The sequence below is a fragment of the Triticum urartu genome, chromosome 6A, assembly GCF_056163025.1.
Source record: "Triticum urartu cultivar PI428250 chromosome 6A, HENAU_Tu73, whole genome shotgun sequence".
NCBI classification, from domain to species: Eukaryota; Viridiplantae; Streptophyta; class Magnoliopsida; order Poales; family Poaceae; genus Triticum; species Triticum urartu.
Window position 1 is genome coordinate 597,303,990 of NC_141878.1, and position 16,657 is coordinate 597,320,646.

The 16,657-nt window shown below is 46.9% G+C and overlaps 1 protein-coding gene across 1 annotated transcript; it reads right to left on the reverse strand.

Annotated features, from left to right (window-relative positions):
• Positions 1–8,862: 8,862 nt before the first annotated feature.
• Positions 8,863–10,011, reverse strand: LOC147966988 (uncharacterized). The gene has a single exon (XM_087531000.1). It carries the CDS (start codon positions 10,009–10,011, stop codon positions 8,863–8,865), a length of 1,149 nt encoding a protein of 382 aa, XP_087387126.1.
• Between the last annotated feature and the right edge of the window lie 6,646 nt (positions 10,012–16,657).

A 16,657-nucleotide genomic window follows, 5' to 3' on the forward strand; every position in this document is an offset into this window, starting at 1 on the left:
TTGATGTCACCCTCCACGACAGAGGGAAGTACCCCGTCATCTCATGCGGGCCTAGGCTAGTTGGCGATGCCCTTGCATTGCAAACGGAGTGTGTACCTAAACTCCTCGCATGCCATGCGGCGGCTCTGGAGATGCATTGTCATGATCGACCATGCAAAATTTTTTATTTGTGGTTTGCATTGATCAATCTGTCGGCTAGTCTCGCCGTGAAATAATTTGTTGCCATTCATTTGTAATGCAACCTTTTTTTTTAAATTATTTTTTGAGAGCATCCATGTCTTAGTTGCCGACAAATAATTAACTAATTACACTACATTATTTTTATATTTACACCAGTGTATCCCATATCTTATGCCCATAGCCCATCAATTTCGAAATGACTACACCTATTGACGGAGCCAGAGGGGTATGAAGAGGTGAAGTTGAAGCGGGCTCAAGCCATGGAGAAAATGAAGTTTCTCAAGCTAAAGATTTCAAGTTTGAAGAATGCTCTGAAGGAGGACGGAAAATGGTGTGTATTCAACTAGCACGGCTTATGAAATTAAGTTCTTGGGCAGAACTAATTGCTCCCTTACTACCCTCCTCTCGAAGCCCAAGATCCCTAGGAAATTGGAGCTCTCAGCATGGATTTGCATCAAAAGAGAGATGCCTCAACGGTTATAGTGGCGTTTTGGGACTGTTTTTATCAGTTATACTGAACAGATTTGGATGTTCAATATAAAAGATCACTAGCAAGATGCCCGTGCATTGCATGGAACATGAAGATGCATTTGTATGAGTAGTTTATCTTGTGGGAGAAAAGGATGAATGAGGGAGGCCGTATCTGCAAATGTGAAGAGGAGTGCGGGTAAATTATCATAGTTTCCTTCCTATCCGTTAGATATAGATCGCACGGCTTATATTGCAGGATGGCAGGCACACCATCATAACCAACTCTGCTATTTATAAGAGTAGAGGTATTTCATTTTTTTGTGCCTAAAATGATAAAAAGAACGTTGTGCCCTCCCACACACATCGAAAATCCATTCATGGGCAAACTAAGCATAGTTCTGATGGTTACATTCTGTGTGGTGGAACCAGCCCACCACGGCACTCATGCCCGCATTTTCCTAAATTTATTTTAGACTTCCCGACAATGTTCGTTCAGTGGGAACAAACGTTCTCAGCGACTACGAAGCGTCTGTAGTGACTTTATCAATCTTAAGACGTCGTGTCGGCTCAGTATGTCAGAGGCGCTCATAGGAGTAAAGTGTGCGTGCATTTATAGGGGTAAGTATATATGTGTTTATAAACATCTACAATTTGTATTGTGTTAGAAAAAAACCATTCATGAATGGCGCACGTGACGGCAGGAAATCTGAGGTGGCCACCGGAGAGGATGCATAAAAACCATCCATAAGAGCATTGCAGCCGGATCCCATACCCACGTTAAACTCCGGTGTGGGCTGCCCGGTCAGTGTCTGGACAAGAAAAATGCCACCCAACTGCGCTTCGCAAATCTGGCCCAATGTCCGGACTGACCAGTACTTCCCGTATCCGGCCCATATCTGGGACGGATATGGGGACGCCCGGACATGGGCGCCATGTAGGACTGACCGCAAGGGCCCACAAGGTCACACACAGCGACCGTCGGTACGACTTGCGCCTCCTCTGGTCTTCGACGCGGACACATTCATGGCGCCATGTGGCGCCGCTTCGGCATGCCGCCCGAGGTAGCAAGGCTGGCTATTTAAGCCAGAGGGTGAAAACCCAACCCTAGCCGCTCCCCATCCCCTCCACGCCGCCATCCTCCATCCGCTCGTTGTAGCTGCAGCCATGGCCCGGAAGAGGATCACCACCAATGCCATGTTGATGCCTCCAGAGCGCCAGTTGCAGCCGTTGGAGGAGACCCGGGCCAGGTGTGATGCTTGGATCGCTCCCGGCTTGCCTCTAGATTTGCCGCAGCCAGAGGAGCAGGAGCCAGAGGTGGAGGAGGAGGATCCACGATCGGAAAAAGAGGATGATGCTGCCATGGAGGAGGAGGAGGAGCCGGCGGAGGAGGAGCCGGCGCTGTCGGAGGAGGTCGCGATGGCAGATGCGGCGCCTACGGGCTTGGACATGGCTGACGCCATGGCAGAGCTCGAGTAGGCCCAGCTGGAGTACTTGGCAGAGCAACAGGCCGACCCTCTCCTCATGTCCTTCGAGTCGGAGTACGAGGTGAAGGCCAACCGCCACTTCCTCTGCCAGCGGGTGGCGGAGATCGACGAGATCTTTGCCTCCTTGAAGGAGGATGACAAGTCCGACATGCGCCCAGCTGCCAATGACTATGAGGCCGGCGGCTCCGACACCAACTTCATCAACATCTTTGATGAGAAGGACGATTAGTGTAGTTGTTTAGTTTTAGTATGTAGATCACGCCGTTGCACGCTTTTGTATGAAAATGTTATTTGAGAAATAACAACTATGGTTGTGAAAGGAGGAATTTGGGTATGAGTAGTCACCGTCTGTGGACGCGCCCCGGCGTGTCCGGAGGCGTTGGGCAACCGATATTAGCTATGTGTAGTTGTAGATGCTATAATAAACACACCTATATGGCTTCTCAAAATAAAACACACACACAACACATCCATATGGTCGTTGTTCACCACGTACCTACTGAATCAGCAGAGCGGAAATCCAGGAATGTCGTTGCGCCCAACAAGTACTACAGTACATATCTACTACCCATAGATGCAACTAACCTCAACTCCAGCCAACTAAAAGAGCCATCGTAAAAACAAGATCGATCCATCTCGCTCGGCGGTGGAAGGGTTGCCGGAGGAGATCGGACCGACGATGGGCTCCAACCAGGATCAATACCCCTTCGTCGTTCCACAGCCGGTGGTGGAAGTCCGGCGGCGGTACTCAGGCTGTGAATGCTGCTGGGTGTGGTGCGTGGGGCTGGCTGCCATGGTTGCCATGTGCTTCTTCCTAGACCAGACCCAGAGGATGATGCCCTACTACTCCATCGCCATCAACTCGGTCTCAGGGCTTGACCCTGTGACGGACCTCGGTCGTCAGTCCGTGGTAGATTCGGAGTTCAACCTCACTTTGCGTGTCACCTCGCACAAACTCTAGGCCAGCGAGTGCGCCAAGCGTGTTCTACCGCGGCATCTTTCTAGCTGCCAGTGTGACCACGTCGGAAGAGATCTGCACCAGGCCGAAGAAAGCAGTGGATCACCCTATCATCGCCAGGGGCATCGGGCCGGGTGGTCATGCCGGGACCCATGCTGGATAGCCTCGCCGGGGACATGCGTCGCGGAGTTCAAGTGTTTGACGTCATGCTCCATGGCAGCAATGCAAAGCACTCGCACTGGTCGTGGTATTGCGGGGCAAGGCGTGTCGGCAATGCTGGTGCCTTAGGAGCAGAGTGTGTCTTCGATTAGAAAAGTTCCAAAGACGTTAGAGACGGTGGCGGCCGGCGGATGTGCACGATCCTGATCATCGCACAATATGGTTATTTTGCATTCCATCTTTTAACACAACACCCGGTGAAATAATTTATCGAATTACTGTGATTGGTCATGCAATGTTTGTTTTTTTCTTGTTAGCAATGAAAATTTCTTCTAGCCTAAAACAATATATTTACACAATCTGGTGTACGTTGGCTCTAAGCCACGCCTGATTTCGAGTTTTTGGCCCACACTTACTCTTCTGTTTATTGCGATCCCAATGCTTTCTCCCCTGTTTTTCTGTTACACCGTTGTTTAAGCCCTACCATAGTATACCATATCCAAAATCAGCACTTGAAAATCGTAAGCTATTTGGAATCATAATTTAATCTGCTACTACCTGCACATGTCACAATGCTTTTAACACACAACACAACACACATCTGCAAAAATGACCTCATTTTTTCATGAAGCAATGTTAACAAGGTTCATAATTAGGTAGTTCGTTTTAAATTTCATTGTGTTTCATGACTAGCACATGGATGCTGAGATCACTAGAGTGTGATGGCAGCAGCTGGAAGTACACTCCAAAGTCCCAGGCATCACATGTCACGCGGAACGAGCTTTGAGGAGAATACCCTGTTTTTAGCATTTAGTTTATGGACCAATGGCAAAATTTTGGAATTTTTGCTAAGACTCATGTGGCAATTTTTTAGAAAATGTTATTAATGGTCACATGACAACTCCAGGAATTTTGTTCTCCACACATGGCAAATACTTGAAAAATGTTTCTTATGCTCACTTGGCATTCTCAAAACATATCTTTTTCCAAACACATGCCAAATTTTAGATGAATTTATTATTCCTCACATGGCAACTCATGGAATTCTGTTCTACACACCTGGCAATTTTTTGAAAATCAATTATTATGGTCACATGGCAATTTCAGAACATTTTCATTTTTCCAATGGACATGTAGCAAGACAATTGTATTATATAGACCATGGCATTTCTAGTTAATTAGACCGTGGCATTTTTTTTGCTAATAACATGGAATTTCAAGCATGGAATTTTTTTTAGTTAGACCATGACAATTGTATTAATTATCCCATGCATTTTTATTTTACAAACATTGTCATTTTTGTTTCCCACTACATGAAAAAATGTACATGATTTTTAAATAGCCATGTTATTACATGTAGCATGGAAAATATATTATTTAGAATTTGTAAATTCTATTAATTAGAACATGGTAGTTTTTGGTGGGTAGCATGGCATTTTTCATTATTTACACTATTGCAATTTTTTAAAATAGACCATGGAAACTTTCTTAAAAAACCCATGGTAGCATTTTTGTAGGTAGCATGCCATATTTATTTTACACACCATGGTAATTTTGAAAATTATGTACTATGTCAAATGTAGTAGACTTACCTTGGTAAATATATTGTATGTAGCATGTCAATTTTAAATTAGATCATGGAAATTTATTTAATTAGACCGTGGCAAATTCATTGGCAAATATTACATCCATGAGAAATTGAATTCCAAAAGGATCGCAAATTGCATCGTCGTATAATGGCAATTTTTTAGTTTGCCGCGCTTGGCAAATGTGCATTAAATCATGCCACTAATTATTAAATTGGCCAAATCTATGAAGTTTTAATTTAGTCACATGGAAAATCTGTTGATTTTTTTAAACTTGTCACATGGCAAAATTTGAAACTTGTCCGCATGGCAAAAAGTTATATCTAACAATTTGCCATAGAATCCCTCTTAGACGAATTAACATAGTTTTGCAAAATTGTGTATGTCTTTTTATAAAAATATCCAAAACATGGTGTGGCACAACATTTTTGTCAAAGCATGGAATTTTGTTTTGCATTTGTTATAGTAAACTATGTATTTTTTCGAAAATATGTGGTGGTAGTCTTATTTAATAGAGCACGGCATTCATGTAGCGATGCATATTTGAATTTCCTAATTTTTAGGATTTTCTTTTGGCCCAATGCTTTTTTGGCCATTTTCCTATGTTTTTTTATGAGATTTTATTTTTCTGAGCCATTTGGCAGTTACGGGCCCAAAAAGTGATTCTTGCTGGGGAGGTCATACAAGCGAGCGAAATCGTTTGCTAGTTCCTACCTCTCCACGTGATCGAATCGTTGGATGTGACCCTATACCCGGGCTAACGACAACTAGATATCGGAGTCCATAAAAATAAAATTTGTCGTCAGAAAGCAGAAAGTGCTAACTAAGCACATGTACGCATTACAACACATGGAGATAGGTTTATGTCAAAAAAAAAGCCCATGGGCATAGGCCATAGTAGATGGTAAATGATCGCTGCCAGCCGACCGTCTAGTGATTTGCGTCGGTCTTGTGGGCGACGTTCGATCGACGATCCATTCAACACCACGGATGCCACGTGTCTTTGGATGGACCCCGCAACCACCCTCCGCTCCGCTCCTACCTTATTATCCTTTCCAGTTGACTCCTAGCCACATCTTTTTTTTTTTCTTCGCTGGCGTTGCCCATCTTTATTCCCTCTCCTTCCTTCCACCTTCCGCCCGCGGCGCAACAAGTTGATCTGCTCCTCCTTCTCTTGTCCCTTCTGCAGCAGCTACAACCTGTGGTGCTTCCTCATTTTTTCCCTCCTGCAGAACCACAACGAGTGGTGCTACTAAAGGCATCATGTGATGTCCATTCTCTCCCAGAGCTACTGCGCAGGAGTGCTCTTCACGCACATGCGCTGCCGTTGCCTGAAAACACTGCCGCACGCGCGCGGCGATGAAGTTCCCTACAAGAGTCTCCACGCGGGCACTGCTGCAAGTCCGTGTTGCAACCGGGAGGCGAAGGGGGCGGCGCTGGTCCGAGAGGCACCACACCCCTGCTACAATTGAGATATTTATCCAAAACCAGGGCTAGAGTAACAACTTGCAAAAGCCCACTGTTTCTGTGCCTAATGTGGAAGCACTGATACTTGGATTTGACCGTGAAAATAGCGAAACCCACAGATGGGTCCCGCCTGTCGGGATGACGTGGCGTGGATTGACGGACGCCGTTAGACGCGACACATGGCTGCTCCCGAGCCGTGTAGATTCAGTTTTCCCTCCCGCACTACTTATGGCCACCAGCTCCGGCGGCGACGGTGGCCACGGACTCGACAGCGGCGGTGTGGGTTCTTCCGGGCGCAAGCGCTGACGCCCTCCGAAATCACGCATTATACGCCCAACAAGGAAACATGCACTAAAAAAAGGAAACATGCATCCACGGTAGGAAATTTTGATCGACTGGAGGTCGGTCCCGGTTGCACGCGCGTCCTCTCCCTCCCGACACGTCTATATATATCTACCTTTTCCACAAATACAAACCCCAAACCCAAGCAACTAAAGCAACTCACCCGAGATGGATCCACGAGCAGCTAGGGGCGCCATGATGGGCGTGAGTCCGGACCAGCGCTCCGATCAGCCGGTGGAAGCGCTGAGCCGGCCAATGTTGCTCTGCCGCTTTTTCTGGGCTGTGATATTGCCGATCCTGCTCCTCGCAGGTGTCATTGCTTTCTGTGCCTACCAAGACGGCGAGCCGCCTTATTACTATGCCGCAATCGACTGCGGCTCCGGCCTCAACCTCACCACCGACCTCACACGCCGCCCTGCGCTGCTCTACCCGGAGTTCAACCTCACCATCCGTGTCGCCCCACACACGCTATGGTTCAAGAAGTGCCTCGACCCTGGTGCATATGTCGGGGTGGCCTACCGCGAAGTCTGGTTTTCCACCAGTGTGCCCACAACGCAGCGGATCCGTGTCAGGCCAGGAAAGGCGGTGGATCGGCCCTTTGTCGCGAGGGGCCGCGACGTGGTCATGCCAGTGTCCGTGCAGGATAGCCTTGTGGGGGACTTGCGTGCTGGATTGCCAGATTTCGACGTCGTGCTCCTTGTCATGGGCCGGTGCTGGGCGTTGTCTTGCGGGACTCGGCGGGTCGGTGATGCCGGTGTCTTGCGGACGCGGTGCTCCCAGACTTATTCGACGTGCACCAGATATACATACTACTAGCCATCGTGGGCGGATGTAGAGCATAGACGGTACCTGGCAGCTTATTGTTGGTCATGCAGATGTCCGGACTCCTGCAAAACTTCCTTACTTTTGTCTCTGTTTTAGAGAGAAAATACATCCGGACCGCGCTGCGGACCGATATATGCCCATGTTGGAGGACTTCCGTGGTCCAGACAACACGGTCCGGACGGTTGCGGGAGGTTTGCGGGTCCATCTAGGACATGCCGTTAATTAGGACACTACGGTAAAACAAAAAAAACATAGAAATGTAAGACACACATAAAGTGGGGAGAAGCGTTGCATGCACATCATCTTGATGCAGAGTGCCAAAAATAATCAAAGTCCTGTAAGAGACCAAGAAATAATACTTTAGATATGCAAAGAACATGAGAATAACTGATTTTAACTCATCGTATAGTCTCAGTCATTGTTAACAACATCTTGGCGTTCCTACATTACGAGGAAGAACACACCGCTTGGAGGTTCTCGTGCTCATGTCAAACACCCACGGCGCGCATTGCACACAATCTATCCAATAGACACAATAGGGCCTTACTCCCAGTGCGGCCTCAGCCTGCACCACTGTCGTGTTCTTGTGGCCGATGAACACGGAGTAACCACCAAGATCCTTCAGCGCACCCCAGGATGGCCATCGCTCTGGGTAATACCTAAGAATGAGTATCTCGTTCCCGGACATTGTGAATACACCGCCAGCCATTAACCGAAAACACATGGTCACACCGGTGTTCTGCCACACCTGGTATAGAGTGCCCTCGCAGAAGATTAGCTAGGGCGGCGGCGGCGGCTTAGGAGCAAGCGGTCGGGCGACGACGCTAGATTAGGTCGAGGTAGGCTGATACCATGTAGAGATTATGTTGTAACGATATATCATCGGATGCATATGCACGTACAAATATAGGTACAACAGGTGGCCATGTCCTCAACTATACATGAAAGGAGGAGGGCTTGTTGTACAAGTAATAGACATGCAATATACATCTCAACAGTCGTGTCTGTTGCTTTGAGCAGGATTTGCCAAGCTAACTCAAACAGCTTGGTATCATCCAATTTAGCCAGAGGGTTGGTTAAGAAACATAAATACATAGCAACTTAATTAGGACGTTACAATTTAGCCAGAGGATTGTTTAAGAAACATAAATCCATAGCAACTTAACCAGGACATTATAATTAAATAAAATAACTTAGAAATGTACAATATGCATAAAGTGGGGAGAAGGGATGCATGCACATCATCTTGATGCAGAGGGCTGAAAATAACCGAAGTCTTGTAAGAGACCAAGAAATAATACTTTAGACATGCAAATAACATGAGAATAGCTGATTTTAAGTCTTCGTGATTCATATCGTTGCTCGGTGTTTCTGTTGTGTTGCTGTAGTCTCAGTCATTGTTAAAGTACCAACATCTTGGCCTTCCTACGCTAGGAGGAAGAACGCACCGCTTAGAGGTTCTCGTGCTCATCTCAAACACCCAGGGCGTGCATTGCATGTAATCTATCCAATAGACACAGTTGGGCCTTACTCCCGACACGGCCTCAGCCTGCACCAATGCCGTGTTGTTATGGCCGATGAACACAGAGTAGCCTCCTAGATCCTTCACTACATCCCAATATGGCCATTGCTCTGGGTAGTACCTTAGGACGAGTATCTCGTCCGTGGACATTGTGAATACACCGCCAGCCGGTAACCGAAACCGCATGGTCACCCCGGTGTTCTGCCACGCCTGGTATAGAGCGCCCTCGCAAAAGAAGAGGCGCATGAAAGATATTTTGCTGGACACGGCTTGGTAAGGTGGGGCGAAGGTAGGACCGACACGGTCAGCCAGCAAGGGCGTGACGGTGTGTTCCTGCTGCATTCGGCCGCATCGGGGGATGTGGAGAACTTGCACGTCCCCATGTTCATCGAGGCAATATACACGGCAGCGTTCGGCATTGTAGATCAGATCGACCAGCTTCGCTCCATTCACGCCAACTCTGGCGATCGTCCACTCCGCGTCCCCGCTGGTCACGTAGGCGACCTCGGTGGCGTACTCATGGTAGAAGATGGCCACGGCGGTGTAGCAACCAGGCCTTGGGTTCGGCCCAAGCACGACTCTGCGCGGGTAGGGGTAGTGCTTGTACGGCAGAGGAAGGAGCTGGATCTGTTCGCCGGTGACGGGGTTCAGTAACAAGACCCCAGGACGACGCCGGTCGACGCCACTGGCGATGGTGATGTAGCCTCTGCTGGAGCCGATGACGCTGCTGCTGTGCCACCGGAGCATGGGTAGGTGGAACGTGCGCTGCATGGGGATGGATAGGGCATATGCACGGGTGTTGTAAAGAGGGAAGCCAAGGTGCTGTACCGGTTTTGAAACGGGAGGCTGCAAGTCGTCGAGGACGAGGAGGCACGGCGACGCCGAAGGTAGCGCGGACCGCCATGCCGCGCAGACGCCGCGGACAGAGACGTAGTCCCTCAGCGATCGCAAGTGGTCGACGATGGCGGTGAAGAGATCGACGTGGAGATCGGCCCAAGGCCTTAACGGCGACGCCATGGAGGTCACGGTTCGAGGCTAACCTCCAATAATCGGAGAAGACGGGATTACGTATGGGTTAGTTTTAACATACCCGAAGCACACGGGATTTATTTTGGCTTACCGTGCTTACCCTAGAAGTTTTTTTTAGAAAACCCTAGAAGTTGTTTTCTGGGATACCAGGGGCCACGCCAGGTTTTGGGCCAGCCTTAACAAAACCCTGTCTAAAATGCCTAGCCCGGCCCAAAACGGATGGCCAATGATTTTTCTATTAAATTTAATTATTTGTTTACTTTTTAAATACATCATCATACTTTCAGGTTGGGATTCAGTTTTTTTGTTGTTGGAAAAAGCTAAGCTTATTCATTAAAGTCCACAGAATGTGGGATATAGTTTAGGTCGGGATTCAGCTAAAAAAACCCTTAGCTGTCCAACCCGGATGTTGGGCTTTTGAGCCTGGACCATCACTTTCCATTTTTTGAACAAAGGAACTTGATGTTTTTTGAGAGAAGGCTATCATGGCTAGCTATATTGATTACTAGATCATTGATGGCGCACGTTGCTGCGCCCGTCTGTTTTGGCTCTTAGTTCTTAGAGATATAACACACTTTGTATACATTTCCTTGCATTGTTTTGAAATATTATGATTTCCTATAGTTTGTACTTTTCTTTATTTGTTCAACATATCGGTAGTATGTAATTAGTTATTCAAAGAGTAGTCGAGTAAACACCTAGCAGTGTAAATATGGCCATTTCAACTGCTTCACTATGTAATGTCCTCACCAATTTTCCGATTTTAAATGACTCCAGACTTAAATGTATAACCCAACTACTTGATTTGTAATGTTTCGATTGTTAAATAATCTCCTTTTAGGGTTCCATGATTACCTTCAAGGTTATAGGTATCTTGTTATTTAAAATATGATTCAAAGCAACAAATTTAAATCTACAAGAAAATTTCCTTAAATCAGCAAGCTTTCATGTACATATAGGAATTGATCTCTGACTAAGACTATGGATGCACAGCTAGCAAAATGTAACGCCCTCGATGCGGTTATATCTCCCACGTGTCGAAGCACGACTTAGAGGCATAAGCGCATTGAAAGCAATGTCGCAAGTGAGGTAATCTTCACACAACCCATGTAATACATAAGGGAAAGAGATACATAGTTGGCTTACAATCGTCACTTCACACAATTACATGAATAAAGCATTACATCAATCAGATACAATCAAGATCCGACTGCGAAACCAAAATAAAAGAAGACTACCCCAAATGCTACACAGATCCCCGATCGACCCCAATTGGGCTCCACTACTGATCAACTAGAACGAAACAACACAAAGGACAAGATCTTCATCGAGCTCCTCCTTGAGCTTGGTTGCGTCACCTGCTCGGTAACATCGGCAGCTGCAAACTGGTTTTGGAAGTATCTGTGAGTCACGGGGACTCAGCAATCTCACACCCTCGCGATCAAGACTATTTAAGCTTATAGATAGGGAAAAGGTATGAGGTGGAGCTGCAGCAAGCGACTAGCATTTATGGTGGCTAACATATACAAATGAGAGCGAGAAAAGAAGGCAAAAGCACGGTCGAACAACTATGATCAACAAGTGATCCTAGAACAACCTACGTCAAACATAACTCCAACACCGTGTTCACTTTCCGGACCCCGCCGAGAAGAGACCATCACGGTTACACACGCGGTTGATGTATTTTAATTAAGATAAACATCAGGTTTTCTACAACCGGACATTAACAAATTCCCATCTGCCCATAACCGCGGGCACGACTTTCGAAAGTTCAAATCCCTGCAGGGGTGTCCCAACTTAGCCCATGACAAGCTCTCACGGTCAACGAAGGATATTCCTTCTAGCGGGAAGACCCGATCAGACTCGGAATCCCGGTTACAAGACATTTCGACAAGGTAAAACTAAACCAGCAACACCGCCTGAATGTGCCGACATATCTCGATAGGAGCTGCACATATCTCTTTCTCAGGGCACACTCAGATTGTCTTAGGTACGGGTAGGCCAGCCCAGAGTTGCCCCTGGTGGCCACCCGCAGCTGACAGGTTGGACCAACACTCAGAGGAGCACTGACCCGGGGGGGTTAAAATAATGATGACCCTTGAGTCTGCAGAACCCAAGGGAAAGAAAAGGCTAGGTGGCAAATGGTAAAACCAAGGTTGGGCATTGCTGGAGGAGTTTTATTCAAGGCAAACTGTCAAGGGGTTTCCATTATTACCCAACCGCGTAAGGAATGCAAAATCCAGGAACATAACACTGATATGACGGAAACTAGGGCGGCAAGAGTGGAACAAAACACCAGGCATAAGGCCGAGCCTTCCACCCTTAACCAAGTATATAGATGCATTAATTAAATAAGAGATATTGTGATATCCCAACAAGTAAACATGTTCCACCAAGGAACAACATCTCCATGTTCCAACAAGGAACAAACTTCAATCTTCACCTGCAACTAACAACGCTATAAGAGGGGCTGAGCAAAGCGGTAACATAGCCAAACAACGGTTTGCTAGGACAAGGTGGGTTAGAGGCTTGGTTCAACAATATAGGAGGCATGATAAGCAAGTGGTAGGTATCGCAGCATAGGCATAGCAAAAGAGCGAGCATCTAGCAAGCAAAGATAGAAGTGATTTCGAGGGTATGGTCATCTTGCCTGAGATCCCGCAAGGAAGAAGAACGAGTCCATGAAGAAGACAAACGGACGTAGTCGAACGGGTCCTCACAAAAGCGACGTTATCGAAACTAACCCGAAGAAGCAACACCGGAAAATAAGCAAACAACATAGTAAACAACCAACACATAAGCATGGCACGATGCACAATCGAGTATGATGCATGTCCGGTTTAATGAAGCATGGCATGACAAAGTGCACAAGCAATTCTACAAATTAAGTGGAGCTCACTATGCAACGAGTTGCATATTGACGAAACACCACGTGACTTATTTAGTTCTCTCTCGTTTATGTACCCAACAAGATTAAATGTTGTTATCATGGCAAGAGGTGAAACATGATGAAACTATCTAATCTAGGCAAGTTTAAATGAGGCCGGAACAACAAAACAACAAGTCTGGAAACTCCTCATATGCATATATTAGGTTTGGTACTGTTCTGCCCTAAACATAATTTTAGAGTTATTAAACATGCAAAGTAAGGCCACCATGTCAAACTAGGCAAAATTCTACCCCATTTACATATAAAGTTTATTAAATTCGGAGTTACGGTTATTCAGTTATGAAATAAAGCATTTTAGCATGGCATAGGAGCAAATTATATGCAAACAACATTTTAAACATTTTAAACATGGGTGAAAGTGACATATTATGAAACTAGACACAATTTTAAGCATTTTTAATATATAAGTTATTTACATGTGATGCACGGTTTGAGAGTTGCAATATGCATGGAGCTTAGGGGTTATTCTGTAAAACAGGTAAACTTAGGAAAAAGGAAAAAACGTAGATCTAGAAAAAACATGAATGGGCCAGATCAGAGGCCCGCCCAACAGTGGAAGGAAAAAAAAGGAGGGGCGCTGGATCTGCTGCCCACCATGGGCTTCGGCCCAGCTGGAAGCAGAGGAGGCCGGCGATAGCATTGCTGGGACCCGGGCCGTGAGCTGGGATGGATGAAGCTGGGGCGGTGCTGGGCCTTGCGCAGTGTTGGACCTCGCAGGCCGGTCCACCATGCTAGCGATGCAGGGTGTTGAGGCACTCGTCCTCCTCGTGTTAGGCACAGGCGCAGGGGCATGAGACAGGGACGGCGGCGCCCGAAGTCAACGACAGGGCGGCAGCGACTCCGGCAGGCGAGGGCAGCGAGGAGGACCGGAGAGGAACGGGTCCGGGCAGATCCCGCTGCGGAGGCTCCATTCCCGGCGACGGCGAAGCAGATCGGCAGGGTACAGTTGGAGCCATGGCTACCTGTGGGACAGAGAAGAACGAGAAGATTGAGAGACTGGGAGAGAGCAGGGAAAGGAAGGAGGCGAGGCAGAGGCTGCGCGACTTGGCCGGAGGCGGCCTGGTGAAGGTGCTCGCCGGCGGGGGAGGCAGCTCCGGTGAGGCGAGGCAGTGACGAGGTGGAGGCGAGGGGAGCTCGAGGCGGCTCGGGGCCTGGTGCAGCTCGGGTACAAAGGAGCTCCACGCGGCTGGGGCTGGAGGTAGCGCTCGATCCACGAGCACTCGGGCTGACTGCAGTGGTGGATCGGGCAGGCGATGAGTGGTTGGTGCGATCTGGAAAACGAGGAGGAAAACGACGGCTTCGGTTGGTGGTTTAGATCGGGAGGGGATTGGGTGGATCGGGATGGATCCCGAGGAGGATTTGGAAAACGGCGGCGGACGACGAGATAGAAGTACTAGATTTTAGGGTTGGCTAGTTTAGGTAGGGTTTCATCTGCTATAAATAGCAGGTAGGAATTGGGTAGGGGCTAATTCGTCCCTCCGATCGTAATCGGATGGTCGGGAAAAATAGGCTAGGGAGCCCAAAAAAGAAAACGGAGACGTTTTGTAGACATTTGGGGATGATCCGGACACAAAGGTGGCGACAGTCCGGGTCGGGTTCGGGACAACTTTCGGACGCGCGCGAGGGGGGCTGCGGGCTGACGAGAGAGTTTAGGTTGGAACTGATGGTAGGTAGTGGGCTGTGTAGACGATCTAGAGAGGAAAGAGAGGGAAAGCCCGGCAACAGTTTTCGGAGACCGAAAACGTCCGACGTTAGACTGGCTATACTGCCGCTATAGTTATCCGTTGGGGCGTCAAACGGACTCCGAACGCGATGAAACTTGACAGGCGGTCTATCTACACTATAATAAGACCGCACACCAACTTTCAACCCATTCCTAGAACATTTTCCGGCCACTTATAAAATAATATTTCGGACATGCCGCGGGCGCGTGCAAGTGTGTCTGGGCTCAGAATGGACAACGAAAAGAACTGGGGGAAACCCGGACGGATGCAGGTTTTGAAAACATGATGATGCAATGCACATGATGACATGACAAGATGCAACACACAAGCAAATGACATGGCAACAGCAGCGAATAACTCGAAGACACCTGGCACATCGGTCTCGGGGCATTACAACACTCCACCACTACGAGAGGATCTCGTCCCGAGATCTAGAATGGCACCGGAGGGGAAAACGGAGGAGGAGGATAAGCGGTAAAACTAAGTTGCTTCTTTGACGAATGAGTGAAACCAAAGAACCTTGAAAAGGTTAAGACATTTCGAGAAAAGAATACAACGGAGATGAACAAAGTTGAAAACACTCCGTTAGTAAAGATGAACAAGGAAGAACAACTTTGGGCAGCACTCCGATTGAAAAGAAAAGGAATTGAGTAAGAACTTGATAAGATGAGAAGATACTTGATGAAATCACAACGCACTGCCTCCGGAACTATTGAATGAAAGGAACAAGGGGTAACAAAGATCTCATACCGCACTCCGGTAGAAAAGAGGTGCAAGGCTTGATAAGGCAAAAAGAACTTGAGCAAAAGGGCACAACACTCCGGTTAAAAGGATAGGCACAGGAAAGAACATGATCTTAAATGAAACGAGATGATGGTTGAAGAAAGCAACATCACAAGGCCTCCGGAACAAAAGTAAGAATGGAATGGAATGAACGAAGGGAAACAAGATCTTGATGGAGCACACTTACAACAAAAGCTAGAACGGAGTTGTTGGAAAACCAACAACGAAAAGAATAATCTTGATATGGTCTTATGGAATACGTCTTAAATTATGAGGTGACAACCTGCCACTCACGGGAAAAAGAATTGGATTGATAAGAACAAGGAGACGAGAAACTTATTTCACCGGGAGGATAAATGAAGAAGTTTAGTCATTATAAGCGCCATAGGTAGCAACAATCCTTCGGGAAAGCTTTAGAAGATATGTAACCCCAAGATAACTCCAATGAAGAGATTGATGGATTTAAGATACCTCATTCTTGACAACATGTGAATCATGGAACATGAACTCAAGTTATGAAGAATGACATAATACCACCTCGAATGATACGGTTGAAAGAAATTGCACTCCGGATTGCAAGATGAAGAATTCTTGAGCTCCTTAAAAGAATCTCGATGAAAAACTTCGAGAAGGAATTAAATCATTGATGAACCATCATATAGAACCTCCATGAAGAACGCCGGTAATAAAAGAATGATCAAACGAAAGGAAAGAGAAGTTGAAAAGACAAGGTGAATCCTTGTAATGATTAGATGGGTCTTCGCGACGAGTTAAAACAGAAAACCTCGGAACTCCGAAAAAGAAAAGATGAAACAAATGAAACTGAGAATTTGATGAGCCACGGAATGGGGAATTGAGTTTACTCGATGAAACAAGAATAAGAATTACGTTATGCGTATCCTTCACCAATTTAAATTGATGACAAGCAACGGATTTGGCATACCACTTATTCTCGTAGAGAGCATTAAGATAGATATAGCGCCAACTTGGGAAAATATTGAATGAACCACCGATAGGGCAAAATAACAAATGAATCGATACAATAACAAAGGAAGAGAAATCTTGAACGAGCCACCGGTAAGAATTGAAAACGAACGAAGTAAAAGGGGTGAATCACCGGTAAGAATTAGCAAATGAATGAAGATACATGAGAGAGTTTAGATACAAGTGAACGAAG

What these genes read in the sequence shown, in the direction of transcription:
- LOC147966988 (XM_087531000.1), bottom strand. Translation starts at nt 10,011, where the DNA reads ATGGCGTCGCCGTTAAGGCCTTGGGCCGATCTCCACGTCGATCTCTTC.